The sequence below is a fragment of the Camarhynchus parvulus genome, chromosome Z, assembly GCF_901933205.1.
Source record: "Camarhynchus parvulus chromosome Z, STF_HiC, whole genome shotgun sequence".
In the NCBI taxonomy this organism is placed as follows: domain Eukaryota; kingdom Metazoa; phylum Chordata; class Aves; order Passeriformes; family Thraupidae; genus Camarhynchus; species Camarhynchus parvulus.
Genome location: NC_044601.1, coordinates 17,003,023 through 17,020,021, shown reverse-complemented (window position 1 = coordinate 17,020,021; position 16,999 = coordinate 17,003,023). Strand labels below are relative to the sequence as shown.

The 16,999-nt window shown below is 41.6% G+C and overlaps 1 protein-coding gene across 4 annotated transcripts in view; it reads left to right on the top strand.

Moving 5' to 3' along the window:
• Positions 1-16,999, top strand: part of PALM2AKAP2 (PALM2 and AKAP2 fusion) — a 270,694-nt gene that overhangs the window by 102,594 nt on the left and 151,101 nt on the right. For all 4 annotated transcript variants that reach the window (XM_030969381.1, XM_030969380.1, XM_030969383.1 and 1 more), the window contains exons 4-5: positions 10,125-10,239; positions 10,854-10,875. In XM_030969381.1, the coding sequence (XP_030825241.1) occupies positions 10,125-10,239; positions 10,854-10,875 (137 nt within the window). The remainder of the gene's footprint in view (positions 1-10,124; positions 10,240-10,853; positions 10,876-16,999) is intronic.

The window sequence follows — 16,999 nt, the reverse complement described above, 5'->3', positions numbered from 1 at the left end:
CCCAGCAATAGAAAACATGCTGCCACTGACTTTGGATGGAGGCAGTGCTCCGTCTAAACAGAAAAAAAGGCTCAGCAGAAGTTTGAGTGGAAATAACCTCTGAAGGAATTTAAGGAAGAAAAGAAGGAGAGGAAGGGAGAGAAAGGGAAGGGGAGGCAGAAAGGAAGGAGCCTCCTAAAGTACCAGGAAAAAGTTTGTTCTTCGCTCTAGGTGTGCTCTTGAGTTCTGCCAGGCACAACTCTTGTGCTATGGCCTTTGCCCCTGCCCTTCACTGCAGCAGCCCATGCTGAGAAGCACGACTCTGCAAGAATTGCTGTGCATGACCCTCGTCAGCTCCCTGCAAAGAACAGATGGGAGCACAGAGAGCACCTCCCCAGGTCTCACAGGCAGAAAAAACAGATAGTTAAGGAAAAAGCTGCAGAGACCTGAGGTCCAGACAGAAGACAACATACCATCTCCAGCCCTAGCTAGCAATGTTTCCTTTAAAACCAGTCTCCCATGTGTTCTGCTTTTCAATGGAGCACTGCCTGCACTCTGAACTTGCAGAATTTTATGGCATTTCTGATGTAGCCCCTTCAGAAATATGTCCCTGAGCACCACATCTACATGTCTTTTGAACTCTTCCAGAAACAATGCGTGCACCACTTCTGTGGTCAGCCTGTTCCAATGCTTGGTAGCCCTTTCAGTGAAGAATATTTTCCCTAATATCCTATCTAAACGTCCTCTGGCACAATATGAGGACATTTCCTCTTACCTTGTCACTTGTTACCTGGGAGAAGAGACTGATCTCCAATCTAACATCTTTTCAGGTGGTTGTATAGAGCAGCGAGGTCTTCCCTGAGCCTCCTTCTAGAGTCTTACCCATCTTGTTGCCCTTCTCTGGACACGCTCCAGCAACTCGATGTCTTTCTTGGAGTGAGGGGCTCAAAACTCAGCACAGGACTTGAGGTGCAGCCTCATCAGTGCCAAGGAGAGGGGGAGAGCCACTGCCCTGGGCCTGGACCTGCTGGCCAGGATGCCATTAACAATGTTGGCTTTCTGGGCACACTGCTGGTGCACATTCAGATGGCTGTTGACCAGGTGGGTTCAGATGGGTGGGTGACCCGCACCCTCAGTTCATTTTCTGCAGGGCATCTTTGCCATGTTCGTGTTCTGTCCTGAGCACCCCATGAGCCTCAGCAGCTCATTTCTCATCTGACACTGTTAATCACAGACAAAAGGCACGTTCCCAGTTTGTACATGGGAGGCTGAAATCTCTTCAGAGAAAATACTTTGTCTTGGTTTTTTTTGTTTAATTTCCCTTCACTTAAAAAGCTGATGGAGATTTTCCAGGCCTCCTGCCTTTCCTGTAAATGCTTCTAGGTAACTCAATGTGCATCTCCAGTATATCAGTATGTACAGAATTTGCAGAAAAACATCCTCCTTCCTTGGCAGCTTGCAGTGTGGATACTGCATAGGGTCATGCATTAATTTTAGTCATACATCTGCACTAGCCTTGGGTAACTGCAGCAGCTAGCACTGGTGCACAATGGAAGAATGAGCACTCGGCCGTCATCCCCCAATTGCTCTCTTTCTATTTCTTGGATCTCTCCCAAGATATAAATAACACAATCCACTGTACAGCTGAACTGCTGGCATCTGTTGCTGAACCTAAACGAGTTTCATGTGCATAGCTGCTACAAGCCAACAACAGGGCTGGCCACACCTGTGTTGCTTTTTAAGTTTCTGGGTGCATGCTGCTGTACAGGGACTCTGTGCTGGGGAAAATTGTGCTCGCAACCCTCCTTCACCTGGACCACATCTTGCAATACAAGAAAATTTAATGACCAAAAGCCACACTGGTATGGTAGTCCCTTGCACTCTTGTGTGTTCTCAGACGTCCCAGGACATCTCTCCTGGTGCTCATTCTGCCAATTTTACTTAAAGCCATGGGAAAGCAAGCAGGTTCCTACAGGATTCAGTGTCTTTCCTGAGTCGTTGTACCTTCACCTTTCAATTGCAAAGTACAGTATGTATCCTCTCTCAAATGGCTATTTTATCTTCCTTGCCTTTCTCCTGACATCCCAGTGAGTACCAAACAATTAACTACAGATGATGCATCTCTGTACTTGCAATGTAAGTCTGTCTGTTTTCTGATGTGACAACCTGTCTGACTAGACACGAAGGTCTGCATGTCTGGTTCTGTGCAGGCCAAGCATTTTTTATCAGTTGTGGCTCTTACTTCATTTGCCTTAATATTTTGGACACTGGCCTCTGGAGCTCCAGAGCCAGGAGGCCTGGATCTGGGAGGAAAGAAGAAAATGAGAGTAATGGTAAAGAGAAGAGAGAAAACCCAGCTTGACCAGGAAGAGCCTAAATAATCATTTTTCTCTTACCTGGCTGGGCCAAGAAACCAGAACATTTGTGCCATTTCTTTTAAATACAAGTGGTCCAGAGGCTGGATGACTCAGGAGCCAGATGCAGGTTAAGGTATCAGGGTGTTTACTCGACTGATCAGGGACTTGGTCAGATCTGCCAGGTTCTATCTGGAGCCTGGTCAGGAGCACAAACAGGAGCTTCCTGGTCCAAACACTGTTACAAGCACACAGATAAAATAAGTAGACTCTGCTCTTTCACCTCTTTGATCACCAGCCACTGGACTGGGTTCAGAACAGGTCTTTTTTAAAATTTTTCCCCCTCTGTTCCCAAAGGAGGGTAGAGCCATGTACTCCTCTGCTCTAAGGGCAAGCATCCAAGGCATAGTGATTCACCGATTTCCAGTCAGTGATCTGCCATATCCTGAGTCAGTGGGAAGTTTTTAAGGTTGCTGTCTCACCCAGGCTGGTAACATTTCTCTTCCAGAATACTGGAAGAACTGAGCTTAGAAAGAGTTACACTGGTAAAAGTCCAAAAACAAGTGTGGGCTGTAAGTGCCATGTGGGCAAAAAGTTATGTGCTACAGTGATATGAGGAAATCATACCAGGATGAGATAGCATTTTAAGAAGAGAAAGTTAGAGGAAGAGCCACACCAAAGTTCTGAGGGTTCCCATATTTGAGAGATTTAATGTTGTATCAGGCAAACCTGATTGGCAAAGTTAATATGCAAGCATTGTTGATTTGGTAAGGAAAGGGGCTCAACTGTATAACTTCTTCAATTCCAGGTCAAAAAACTTGCATTACATTAAGTCTTCTACATCCAGAGCAGGCAACATTGTAGTAGTTAAATCAAAGTAATGGTTGTTGTGTTTTCCACCTCATTCTGCTTAGCTGAAGAAGTTCTGTGGCCAATGCTTGACTTGGTCACCTTGGTTTGTCTAGCATGGATTAATCTCATCCTACACTAGGTAGATGCAGAATATCATTATACTGCTCTCTCTGTGTAAGTGTGTATACACATTTACTTCAGATAGCAAAGTGAATTGTGGAGTTTAACTTCTCTTGTCAAGTTCCTCAGGTGGTACTGGGATGCAGCTTTTCCCAGGTGGAGGGCTTTTCCCATTGATTCTCTTCTCCTGTGTTCAGTAAAATTGATGTGGACTACCAGAGCAACTCATTCAGCATCATGCCTGAATCTCATATCCAAGCCCTGGTTGGCAATGAGGGATTCCCAGTTTTTCAAGTCATGGAGGTTTTGCCTTGTCGAAGATGTTAATTAAGTTTGCAGTTCTTGAATTTCAGCTGCACTCTGTAAACAACAGCCTGTTCAAAATCATAAGATATGCCCTGCCAGCTTTCCTCTTTGAAAGTGAGCTGTTCAAAAAAGGATGAGCACTGCAAAAAGACTAAACTAAGAGGCATTGAATTACTCGGCTCTGAAATCCCATTTCAGCCTGCAACAGATCTGAAATCAAGCAGTTTTTCGCCATCAGCACTGGCTGTGTGTTGATACAGAGTGACATCCACAAATGGTCCTATTGGCTTCAGCAGCAAGTGCTGCTGTTTGCTTAGAAAACTAAGCCAACGTGGAAAATAAACTGAAGATTATTCAGTGATTTTCCCCCTCCCATACAGCAGACAAAGGGTACTCTTCACAGCTGAGGCATGTAGATTTCGGCTCCAGTTGCATAGGCATGCTGGTTTACAGACAGGTTGCTGGTGCTTGGCAGTTGATACAGGTAATAGGAAGTTTGTCAAGGGCTGAAGTGCTGGACTAGGATCCAGTTATGTTGGTTTAAAAGACTCACATATCTTTCAGGGGCACCCTTTGCCCTTGCAAGTTCATTTTCCAAGGTTGTTCTGAACCTGGGTAAGCTAACGGGTACCCTGCTGCCCCTAAAAGAAATGGGAATGAGAGGCCCATGGAGCGCAACATTTTTGCCAGTGAACTTTTGCAGAAGGCAGTGTACTTCCAGGATGATGAACCTTACATGTAAAGTTTCAGTTTCTGGTTTTGCTGTGTGATCAGAAGATACCTGAAGGCAAAATCCAAAGGTACAGAGAGAATGTAGAGATCAGTTTCATCCATTCAGGCAAGCACAATTATCCCTAAACTTGGTGTTTAATTCTCTATTCAGTGAATATCAGGGGTTTGTTGCAGTGTTCTGCTTGTGAATATGCCATTTTAATGCTGGCTGTAACACCTCACGATGTTCAGCTCTGAGAGACCTGATACTAATTACTGTCTTATTTGTGGCTTTTATATTAATTTGATTTATGGTATCAGTCAAGCAATAGCAAAATAATCAGTTAAAGATGAACCATCCCCCACTCCACATATGCATCCGTCACCTTTTCCCTTCAAGTGTTTACTGTGATTAGGTCTTTCCTGTTTTTCTCTTAAGTTCTGAATACTTGTATACTTTCCTTTTTAGTCCTGATGAATGTTCTTTTTTACACTGACATGCCAGTGTGTATGCTGCACACATAATTTTTATTACATTTCTGCTTTCACTGCAGAAATTGCATAAGTATTTCTCAGGTACAACTCCAAATGCATAGTTAGCACAGCCTAAAGAATCTGGTCCATAAACCTGCAGCTGTTCTCCCTGTTTATAATGCTGTTACTCTCCTACCCTGAAAAACAAAACAGTGCTAAGCCAAATGTAGATATCCCTAGAAGTCTGTGTCTGCCAGAGTTAATTAGCTGGATAGAGAAGGCAGTTTTCTTCAGGCATGGTTCTGCTGACTTAGGATTTGTGTGTTCAAATCAGTGTGACTCTGCATCAGCATCTGCATTCGTTCTGTGAATGCCCCACAGAACCATGCTCAGGGTCTCTCCTGGGGTCGAGGAAAGGCATCTCAGACAGAACAGCCTCTGCTTTTAAGCAAAGAGGAAAATGATAGGCCAGGTTTGTGGGTTTCAACATCTCAATGTGGGAAACAAAAGAAACAGAGGAAATCCTTCACCTGAGAAAGTGCATTCAGCACCTTCAGAGCACAAAGCAGAGTCCTGTATCCAAGCACAATGTTTGCTGGTTATTGAGCACTAAATGTAAATTCACATGTACATATATCACAGGTCCAAACCTTGCCTTCTGCCTCTTCACCTCTTAGATCTCCCTGCTTGACTTCCCTTACTGTCACTTCAAACACAGTATTCTGTCCTACCTAACAGCTCTTGTGGTCTATATCCCTGCATCTCTTCAGGAGAACTCATATGCTGTTTCTGCCTGTGGTCTTCTCAGAAGCTGCCCTGGCTGCCTTGTCCACACTCGTGTAATGCCCAGTTAGGTCAAAATCCCACCATACACACAGACCAGGCTTCCTTTATCAATCTGGTACATCTCCTTCCCTTGCAGTACTGTAACATTCTGGGCTGGATTTTGTAGGTCTTGGTAGCAACAGAGTCTAAAAGAGAAGGCCTGAAAGTAGCCTTATAATATATTTTTCCCCATCATTCAGGAGTTTCAAGACCCAACTGGAAGAAGCCATGATCATCATGGCCTGATCACAGCTGGCTCTGCTTTGATTAGGAGGTTGGGCTAGAGACCTCCCAAAGTCACTTACAGCCTTTATTATCCTAGAAGCCTGTAGTCTTACTAGCTGAGGAATCTGGGTCGCCCACATGAGAGCAAAAAGCACTGTCCAAAAGACAGCATCATTTCAGCTGTTTTGTGGTTCCTTCTTCTTCAAAGCAGGGCAGCACTGTTAACATGAGAAGGAAAGTCACTTGGCTTCCTAGCTTATACAAACAGCCCCCCCTGAAAATCCTCTTACACTCTTGGATGCTTATGGCAGCCATCCATTAGAGAAAGCTGCAAGACAAACAAGTAGCAAGGCAAGTTTGGCTTTCTGAGTGACAAAATTTCCCATTTGCTTCTGTGATATTTGGGAAAATAGGACTCTAATAAAATCACTGAAACAAAACATGACTTGCCCATGCCACAGCAACCCCAGACCCTCTGACCCAATTTTCTTCTTATAGAAACAGTTTGGCAAATCTCAGTCATCCAGCTGCCTGGACCAATGAAGCAGAAATACTAACAGTCTGTTTTATCTTCTGCCTTATCTGAATCTGCATTTTCTTTCTTAATTTTCTTCCCTAAAACACTTCAGATATTGCAGTTGTTTATGTAACTGGCCATCTTTCAAAGGCCAGCCCAAAATCTGCCAAGTCTGCTGAGGAACAAGGGAATTACAGAGTTTCCTTGCCAGGTGTCAAATGACAATTAAGGCATATCCTTTTTAAACTGGGCTAGAAGAAAAGGACATTCTTTGATATTTAACAGGTTTACACAGGAAGAGTGTAAGGTCTTTGTATATATATATGTGTGTGCACATGTGGACTCTGAATTAATTTATTACTCCATTATACAACATGTAGCTCAAAACAGATGTGATAGTAGCACATTTATTTTTCAGACCAAATTCGCATGACTCTTTTGGCTGTTACTATCAAAAAATCAGACACTTCTCCTTACCATTGAGCAATTCTGATTATATGAAACTCACTAAAAAAGCAAACCATGCAAAACAACCTTCAGTTTGCATGATTTAAATTTTTGCACTGCTGGACCATATGTCAAAAGACAGCCCAAATAAGTGGTGAGGACTCTACATTAAAATTTTTCAGGGAGCTCTGTGGTACCCAAGTAGTTACTAAAGAATATATACAACTATGTGCTAAGAATATATACAATATATACTAAAGAATATATACAACAGTTCACATCGAAACTCTGACCCTGAGTATTTATGTTACCTCAGCAGGGGTGGCTCAAGCCTTAGGCCTGGAGAGCGCAAATTAGTGTCAAATAAATTTAGCAACAATGTAAAAAGCAACTTCCTGTGGGTACCAATGTCTGGTATATGACCCCTGTGCTATGTAACAGGTATATTCTCATGAATTATCTGTATTTTTCCTGCAATTTTTCTTTATTCTATATAGAGCCTGGGTGACTTTCAGACTGCCTGTACTGATTTCATTGAGGAAAAGGCAATTTGCCTTGATAGGGTGAGTTTTATGCATTCTTCGGAGCAACACAGAAGTTCTCTGTTTCTAACAGCTTCATCCATGTTTCTAAATCGTGGTAGCTCTGTCTCTATCTTTTTCCTCTTCAGCAAGTCATTGTCAGTATAACTTCTGAAAGAAAGTAAAGAAGGGATTCAGGAGAAAAAACAAACAAACAAAGAAAAAACAAAAAAAAACCTGAGAACAAAAATCAGAACAACTTGTCAAAACAGAGCAACATAATGTCTCATCTGCCCAACTCATTTTAATGGTGAGGGTAGGCTGGCACAAAGGAAGCAGAAGCTGAGGAAGTGAACCTGGAGGGGGAACACCAACAGAGCAAGCAGTCAGAAAGTAAGAAAACATAGATCGAATCAGTTGCTATCTGTGCATGTCCAAGTGCACATGTGCATGTGCTAAAAGCAAACTTTCTCTGTAAGACAAAACAAATAATGACCTTCTCCAATCTGAGCTGGTGTACAAAAAATTTGTGACTTATGATGACCCCAAATTACAAGGAGTTTACTTGCTTATAACCATGCATCAAATGAGTTACCTAATATACTCAGTTTTCAGTGTCATAAACTACTAACTAATGTCCGCTTCATTTGAAATAAAGAAAAAAGGCTTCTTTCCTCTCCCTGTATTTTATTGTTGCTGACTTCTACACACTCCCATTTTTTTGGTTTCTTTCCACATAAAATAGCAAGCAAAATGTACTAGTTAACAGAATATGCATCCTGAAAATGCTGCTTAGTGATTCACAGGGGAAGAAGTGAAATATACCAGTAAACCCTGACTTACTCAGCCACACAATTTGTTTTCACCAGTCAGCACAGCAGAATATTTCAAATGTCTTTATCAGCAAGGTACAAATGTATGTGAATCTACAAATCGTTCCAAAGAATAGAGAAGGAAAAGAGGGCAACCTAGCTGGGGACTTCTAAGTTCTTGATTTCAGCAAGAGTGTGGCAAATGCCTGACCTGAGTGACAAATTAATTTTTCACTTCACCAGGTATTTTAAAAAATCAAGATAAAAAAGTCAATATAGAAGAGGATATTTTGAAAAATTTCTTCCTGAATTACAACATGAGGGGGAATATTCATTCTGAATCAAACTGTTCCATTGCAGCAGAACAAAATACTTAGTTACTTTTTCTTTTATATTTTATGTTTTGTATTATTTTGGAGGAAAGATTAAATGGATTGAGGCAGTACTTTCCAACAGTTCATTTTTAAATTATTGCAATCAAGCCATTTCAACTTAGTGATTAAGGGTGCTACATTTAATGGCAGTTCAGCAAATCACCATGACTCTGAGACTCTTAAGTATTTGCACACTTTAGGAGAATAAAAGCTGCCTTTTTCCATCTGCAACAACCTGAGCCTCTAATACCTTTCCCTCCCTCTAATGAAAAGCATTATCAGTAAGTGCCACAAATCTTTCATCATCATACAATTAAAAAGTGAGAAAAAATTTCCCAAGTGAGTGCCTAAAGTTAGAGCCCTGCATCTATATTTAAACACAAGAATTTCATAAGAAACTCAACCTGTCAGATCTGTTAATGAAGCAATTCCTCCTTCTCTCCTCCCTACATCATCTTCTCCATGCTATCTGCCTTGTGACTGAACAAGCATTAGTGGAGTCCTGAGCTGATCAAGGCTGGGGAAGAGCAAAAATGTGTCCTTTAGTGTGGATCAGTGTCCTGATCCTTTATTTGAAAAGTGGTGACAGAAAGGCAGGAGCAAGCACCCATGGGTAAGGAAAGTACTAGGTGGTGCTGGTATGCCCCATTCAAGGAAATAAGGTTCAACAAGCTATGAGCAGCTACAAATCTTTTGGTAGACAAAGGAAGTTTTAGATAACTGTCCCTGTCCAAATGTATTCATCCTGACTTATTTTATATTTTTTTTTCTTCATTTTTTTTTTCAAAAGTGAGAAAACAAAAACAGTGCCACACATAAGAGGAGGAGAGTGGAAGGAAAGAGGGAATATTCCTGCATCTGCATAAATCATGTCAATTAAAGGAGGTTTGAGTTAAAGTAATGGAGAATCTAAGCTCTATAAAAGCGTGTTCCAAATCATAATCAACTCATCTTAATGTGTGAGGTCTCAGCTGCGAAGTCTTGACAAGAGAGAGTACTGTGTGTTTACTGCCTAGCAGAGTACATTTATTTTCTAAACTGTATATGTATTTTATTACACAAAGTCTCTGGGACCCCAATGTCATGTGTAACAGTAGAAAGCACAGATAGCTATACCAAAGGAAAGCAGGCAAAATATGGGTTCAAGAGAAGCTCCTAACCACAACTGGTTGACTGCCAGTTTCCAAAAACTATTTGCAGTTTCATTGTCTGGAGTATGGAAACATTAGAATACACTTATTCCTCTAAATACTACTGCATATTCATAGTTATATCCTGCACTGTGATTTCTAGAATGAAAGTAAAAATCAGAGATGTTACAGGAATTGGAGTGAAGGAATACTGAAATATATTTTTAGTTCATCTGTATATGGGTTTGCAGAAGTGGATAAGATAATCACTGTTTTTCCTGTAAATAGATCTGTTTGTTTTACAAATAATTCATGGGTCCTTCATGTATTAGGAAATCAGTTGTGGATAATAAGAGACAAAGTTGTTTCTGATGACATTTGAAATGCCAGTAAATATCTAGAAAACTCTCTCTCATTTTTAACTAATTTTTATATTTTATTTTTGTGTGTATGTGCATGTCTGTATGTCTTCCACAGACTGGAACAAGAAATACAGAAATTAGAAAGTGAAGAATCACAAATATCTGCCAAAGAACAAATAATTTTGGAGAAGCTAAAGGAGACTGAGAAATCCTTTGACAACTTGCAAAAGGTATTAGAAAAAAAAAAAGACACTTGGGCACAGATTGAAACCAAAGTGTACTCTTAGCTCCATTTGGAAGCAGTAGTTATAATTAATGCACTTAAGGAAAGATTTAGGGCAGCTGCAGAGCACCTAGCTTAAACCAGTATGAGCAAGACTAGAAAAGACACAGTGGCATCAGGTCTATTCTGGATGGGTTTTTTGGCTTTTCCCTTGCATCCCAGCTTTTTTTAAAGAGGGATTTCAGAGGCTATCTCCCTGTCAGAAGGGAACCCATGTGAGGTTGAAGGGAGCTTTCAGCCCCCCTTAAAGATATCAGTAGGATCCTGAGAGTATTTAAAACTTCCCTGTTCTCATGGCATCCAGAGGTAGTAGCATTTGCCAAAAATGCCACTCAAAGCATTACAGCCTGCAACAAGAAGCAGAGCTCTTCATCTAGTTGCACCCTGCCCCCCTCCTCCAGTCTATGATGGCACCTAAATCCAAGGAGCAGCAATCACAGATGCCCTTTTAAAATTTCCAAAGAACCATAAAAGCAAGCCTAGCATAAAAATAAGATGTAAAGCAAATTAAATCCAAAATATTAAAGGTTTAACCAAACATCCTATTTTTTCCCTTCACAGAGTTTCTCCCACCAGGATGGTGGTAAGTGCCTTTTTATTATTGTATAGCTTTGGGTTCAATACAAGTTGTTGCTATAGCTTTGCTGCAAAGGTTTAAAGAGCGGGTTTATTTCCTTCATTGTGTGTTTCTGATTTCTTGCTAGAGCCATTACCTTTTCCTTTGGTATTTCTATAATGCAAGCACAAATGTCACTGTTGTGGTAAAACAGTATTGCTTTGGCAGAGTTCCACCTCTTCTTATGCTCACACAAAGGAAAAGAACAGCATGAATAACTTAAAGCAGACATCATACAATTTCTGTGTTACTGACCCCTTTCAGCACATGATAGCTCTGCCCTGCAGACTCCTTCTCACCTCTCTGTGGTCAATCTTCTCTGTTGTATGTGCTCATGCTCTGTTCATAACCAGCTAAATTATATGAGGACTATTCCTAATACAGAGGAAAAACTATTAAAAACAGATTATTTCACTGATGAGCAATATTCTCCACATGATGATTCTTGCAGAAGGAAAACTTCACTTGGTTGCATGAGGATGAAGTAATCCCTGGCTTTTTAACTCAGTGTCATATAAAGTGTTATCTATACAAAGTGTAGCTATAAATTTAGGTATCTGAGTGAACAAATAATAGGCATGGTTCCCAGGAAGCTGGAGAGACCCTTGTGGTGCCGCCCCAGGATCCTTTGGACCCTGGAAGGATGTCATGCTAAGGCATCTGCAGATAAATATGAGCACCAGATACTCATTCTCAGTACATGTCTTTGAACTGACAAAATAATGAGGTTAAGACTACCTCCTCCAGCTGCTGTCAACTGTATTGTGAATGTAGATGAGGAACATATAGGATGATCCCAACCTGAAAACAATGGGAACAATGGAAGTTACAATATAGTATTTGAGTTGATTTGGAGCCGTCTTTCCAGGTGATTATTATTACTTCTAAAGAGGGCTTTCTTTTAAGTCAACGACCTAGTTCAGAAATTTTTGCTCCTGCTAGCAAAATAATCCAAGATTTTTGTTCAATGCTATTGTAAAAACAAAAATCCCAGACAGTATGTTCCACTGTTACAACTTACTCTTCCTTCTCTCTGAAGGATTTGAATTTGGCTACCACAAAATGGTAATTGCAAATATTTTGTACCTATGCAAGCTTATACCATGGTCATTAGTAAGATCCTTAAATAGGAGCAGTGCCTGCAGGAATTAGCAACCAGGTGCTCAGGGGCTTCTATAACTCCTGCAAGGTGCAGCCTTCATGTGTCTTTAATAGCAAAGGAACCAAAGGAAACCCCAGCTAACAATTATGAAGTGTAGTTTCCCTGAAGGTATATAGCAATGCAGTAGTTCATTAGGTTCAAAAGGAGCCCTCGTGCTCTCCAGATTTTGCCTGCTTTCAGTAGATCCCTTCCTGACAGACTGAGCCAGAATTAAGGACAGCTTGTAATTTCTGAAAGGTAACAAAGAACTGCAAAAATATGCCAGAGTGAAGAGAGCAATTCGTGCAAGCAAATAGAGCAGGGGACTACAACTAAGTGAAACAGTGCCTCTCCTCTCCTCTCCTCTCCTCTCCTCTCCTCTCCTCTCCTCTCCTCTCCTCTCCTCTCCTCTCCTCTCCTCTCCTCTCCTCTCCTCTCCTCTCCTCTCCTCTCCTCTCCTCTCCTCTCCTCTCCTCTCCTCTCCTCTCCTCTCCTCTCCTCTCCTCTCCTCTCCTCTCCTCTCCTCTCCTCTCCTCTCCTCTCCTCTCCTCTCCTCTCCTCTCCTCTCCTCTCCTCTCCTCTCCCCTCCCCTCCCCTCCCCTCCCCTCTTCTCTTCTCTCTTCTCTTCTCTCTTCTCTTCTCTCTTCTCTTCTCTCTTCTCTTCTCTCTTCTCTTCTCTCTTCTCTTCTCTCTTCTCTTCTCTCTTCTCTTCTCTTCTCTTCTCTTCTCTTCTCTTCTCTTCTCTTCTCTTCTCTTCTCTTCTCTTCTCTTCTCTTCTCTTCTCTTCTCTTCTCTTCTCTTCTCTTCTCTTCTCTTCTCTTCTCTTCTCTTCTCTTCTCTTCTCTTCTCTTCTCTTCTCTTCTCTTCTCCAGAGGAAAAAGGTAGGAGCCACTGGATAACCCAGGAAGGCTGTGTAAAACACAGACACAAACCAACAATGACCTATTTGGGCAATTTCTTCAGCTGCTGCCACGTCGTGAAAAGACTCCCAAGTCCATACATCTCATGTTTGTTTGTTCTGTGTCCCTGTATTGTAAATGCAGTGACAGTACAAACAGTGTTTTAATCTCACTATTGTGTTCCTGTGTATAATTTTGTGGTGACAGAGATTTTGAGTGTGCAGGAAGCACTACTAGAAGATGTTCAGAGCCCAGAGAGGTCCAAGCAAAGGCTATAAGAGAAGGGAAGTGGTGGTGAGCACCAGTGACTGATCAGATGATGCTCTGTGTCCTTCACAGCTTTCATAGGAAAAAGAAAACTGTGTTTGGCAGTCAGAATCTCTGAGCTTGAAATCATCTAGGCACAATTAACACAAATTCTACATTTTCCAGGGTAGAAACACACTACCTTCATAAATCACTGTGTAAGAGAAAGTAGAGCAGAAAGCTGAGGCTGGGGGCTGTGGCCCTGTCACATTCAGTTGTGACTGTAGTGGCTTGCAGCTGACAAGCTCTCCATTAAACAAGGTCTGAGATGATGCTAGGCATTACATCATTTGTTGGTGCTCAGGTCTGCAGTCAAAACCAGGCATGCTGCAGTGCCATGCTGCATGCACATCATGAACAAATGGAAAGGAGTGAGCTCTTGCTCCATGTGTGGATGTTTATTTCTCGATGTATATATAAAATAAAAGGCACATGAAGATCTGATGTAACTCCCTTGTCTGCTGAATTTGCCTTAGAGGTAAATGCATCCTCTGCAATATTTGGCTGTTTGTATGCAAACTATTTGTTACTACTTCAGCCAACATACAGAAGCCACAATTACAGTAATTGGACAGTTTGCACAAGCCTCTGTTTGAATTTTGTATGAATTAGCATATATTTGGCCAAGAAGTGGTCTAGGAAACCTGACCAGAATTATTTAGTAACCAGAACATTGTTTAGAGACTCTTCTGGTTTTCTGTCCTCTGATCCTGACAAGCTGTGCAGCCTAAGAGCAAAACAGACCAGTGTGCCCTCAGAGGAGTCAAGTACAGCTCTTTGAAGAATTCTTTCCACATGTCCTGTAGAAATTCATCAGCAATTGACTTTCATTTGTAGGCTTTTAATAACTTTTAAATTCAGTCTCCATCAAGAGCTGCCACAATTACAGCTCCTCTGGCTACGTGAGTAAAAACCATTTATCACCACCCTTGGAGTGTGACATGTGAGTCAATTTCCTACCCATCTCACGCATGAGTCTTGGCCAGGAGAGTAGTGTGGGAAAGAGTGTCAAAAGCTTTGCTGAAGTCTAAATAAACATCATCCACTGCTGTCCCCATGTCAATAGAAGATGTTATTATGTTATAGAAGGTGATTAGTTTAGTCTGTCATGATTTGTCCTTGGTAAATCCATTATGGCTTTTCCCAATCATCTGCTTTGTTTGGTTTGTAACAGTTTCTAGGACGACTCATTCTGTCACTTGCCATGGGGACAAAGTATTGTGCCTCCAGTTTCCTGGGTCCTCTTTTGGTCCATTCCTGTGGTATGACATTTTTGTCTCTTCTAGTCATCAGGGACATCCACTGAACTCTGTGTCTTTCAAATATTATAGTCAGTCTCCTTACAAAAATGTCAGACATTTTCTCAACACTCTTGGATGTGGATTTATGGACAAAAAAGGAGAAATCTGCCTTGTTACCATTGTTAGTGACTAGCTTCCCTGCACTACTTAAGCAGTGGTCTTGTGTCTTTCCTTCTGCTTACTGCTCACAAATACTGAAGAACCCTTCTTGATATTTTTTGCCAGCTTTAGTCCTAGCTGATCCTTAGCCTTCCTGACTGCATCTCTGCATCCTCCTAGCAAGGTGCTTGTAGTGCCCAGTGGCCAGCTGTCTGCCTTTCTACAACCAGTGTGTTGCCTTTTCTGCTTTTAATTACACCTAACAGTTCATTGTCAGGGAAGTCTTTTGTTGAGATTTCTTCCTTTGCCTTTGTAAAGAATAGACCATTCTTGTGCTTTCAGCAGGCGCTTTCAAATAACTCCCAGCACTCACAAACTCCTTTGACTTTCTTGGATGCTTCCAATGGAATCTCTCACGGCTAGGCTCTTGGCATATTAAAGTTGTCTCTTCCAAAATTTAAGGTGTTCGTCCTACTACTGATCTTCAGTGTTCTAAGCAGGACCTTAAACTCCATGATGTTTGCTCACTGTATCCAAGGTGTCATTGCTTACCAGTGTAAGTCAAATAAATTTTCTCAGCTTGCAAGCAGTAAATCTAGCAATGTGCTGCTCCTAGTCAGCATGTTCAGCATCTATAGGAATAAGGAGTCCCTAAGATATTTCACTAACTTGATGGATGGCATGTGCACAGTTTTTATTTTTTTTTTTCCAACAAATGTGAGGGTAATTGAAGCCACCCATGAAAACTGGGCTCAGTTGGCCCAAGACTTCACTGAGCAGCCACAGTAAGGTTTTGTTGGCTTCATCATCCTGACAGGGAGGCCAGTGCCTAACACCCTCCTTAGTGATGACCCCCTCTAATCATGATCCTAAGGCATTAGTTAAATAGAACTGGCATGGTCTCCACAGCTCTCCTCTATACACACAAATATCTCTGTCACATAAAGTACAACTCCACTTCCTCTTCTTCCTTTCTTATATTTCTAAAATATTATATTTGTAGCCATCCATTGTGGTCTCCTCATCATGTGAGCTTTCCTGCCAAGTTTCTGTGATTCTTCCTGCATCTCCCACACTGAGCACAAGGTTCTAGTTCCTCCTGCTTGTTGCCCATATTACATACATTGGTATACATGCACTTGAGATGGCTGCCCTTAGGCTTCTTGCCTTCAGAAAGGGTTGGGCAGCATTTCTTAGTGCTCTGATAAAGGTACTCACCCACCATATTGCTCACAGATGTACAAGTGTCGGCTGTGGACCCTAACCCCCAAGCTTATTTAAGGCATGATTCAGTAAGTCAGAGCCAGACTATTCAGCTTCCAGCAAAAGCCTCCATTGATGTTCTTACAAATGTGATGGGAGGGCCAAAATCACTGTTCTTCCTGATGCAATCCCAGGCAGCCCCAGAGAGCTTTGTAGGTGGAACAGCCCTGCCCTGGGAGTCATTATTTGCAGAAGACCTGCCACTAATTTTAGTGGTATGGGACTCTTTAAAAAGAATCTGTCCCTTGGAAAATTAATCCATCTGACATTTGATCACAAGCCTCTGTGTGGGAGCTATTCAGAGCAGCTCTGAAGGTTTAGCTTTATGTGAGCACCCTGAGGGATCACCTTGCCCCATATGTTTTGCCAAGCTCTTGTCTGTCTGGTAATCCAGAAGAGTGCCATACTCCAAAAATTCATTTTGTTGCAAGTAGTAAAAAAGACACAGAACTAGTTTTATGTCATCCTTAGATATTAATAACTTATCAAAGATTGAAATGAAGATATTGAGTGCAGTCTGTTTAAATGTTATTTATGTTCTGTCTTCTCACGTGAACAAAATGCTAATTTGCATCTCATCCATTCCTTGTAAAATTAGCCTCTTGTATCCTTTTATAGGTGCTAAATGAAAGAGTCCTTGTTGCCAGTGAGATAAACGGAAATGAGCATATTTGCTTTGTTTGGAGGCTGGGTGGGGAAGGCAGCAACACAAGAGAGGAGCTGGTAGAATCAACCAACCCCAACTTGTAGTCAAATACCCTATTTCTGACATGTGGCACCACCACTAGCTTCAGAATAACTATATGAGAATTGCACTACCCTTCCAGCATTCCCTGCTCATGACAAGGGCAGATTGGAGCCCTGAAGCTAATTTTTAAAATATTTCATTTTAGTTAACATACAGAGAAGTTTCTAAACTAATTCAATACTAGCAGTATCTGACGCTTAGCCTAGTACTGTCTCCCAAAGCAGGAGGCAATGGGAAAAAAAAACCAACTTACTAAGGTCCACAGATACCAACCACATCAAAGTGAGAGTGTCACCATCAAGCTGTACAACTGATTTTCCCTACTGCTCAATGT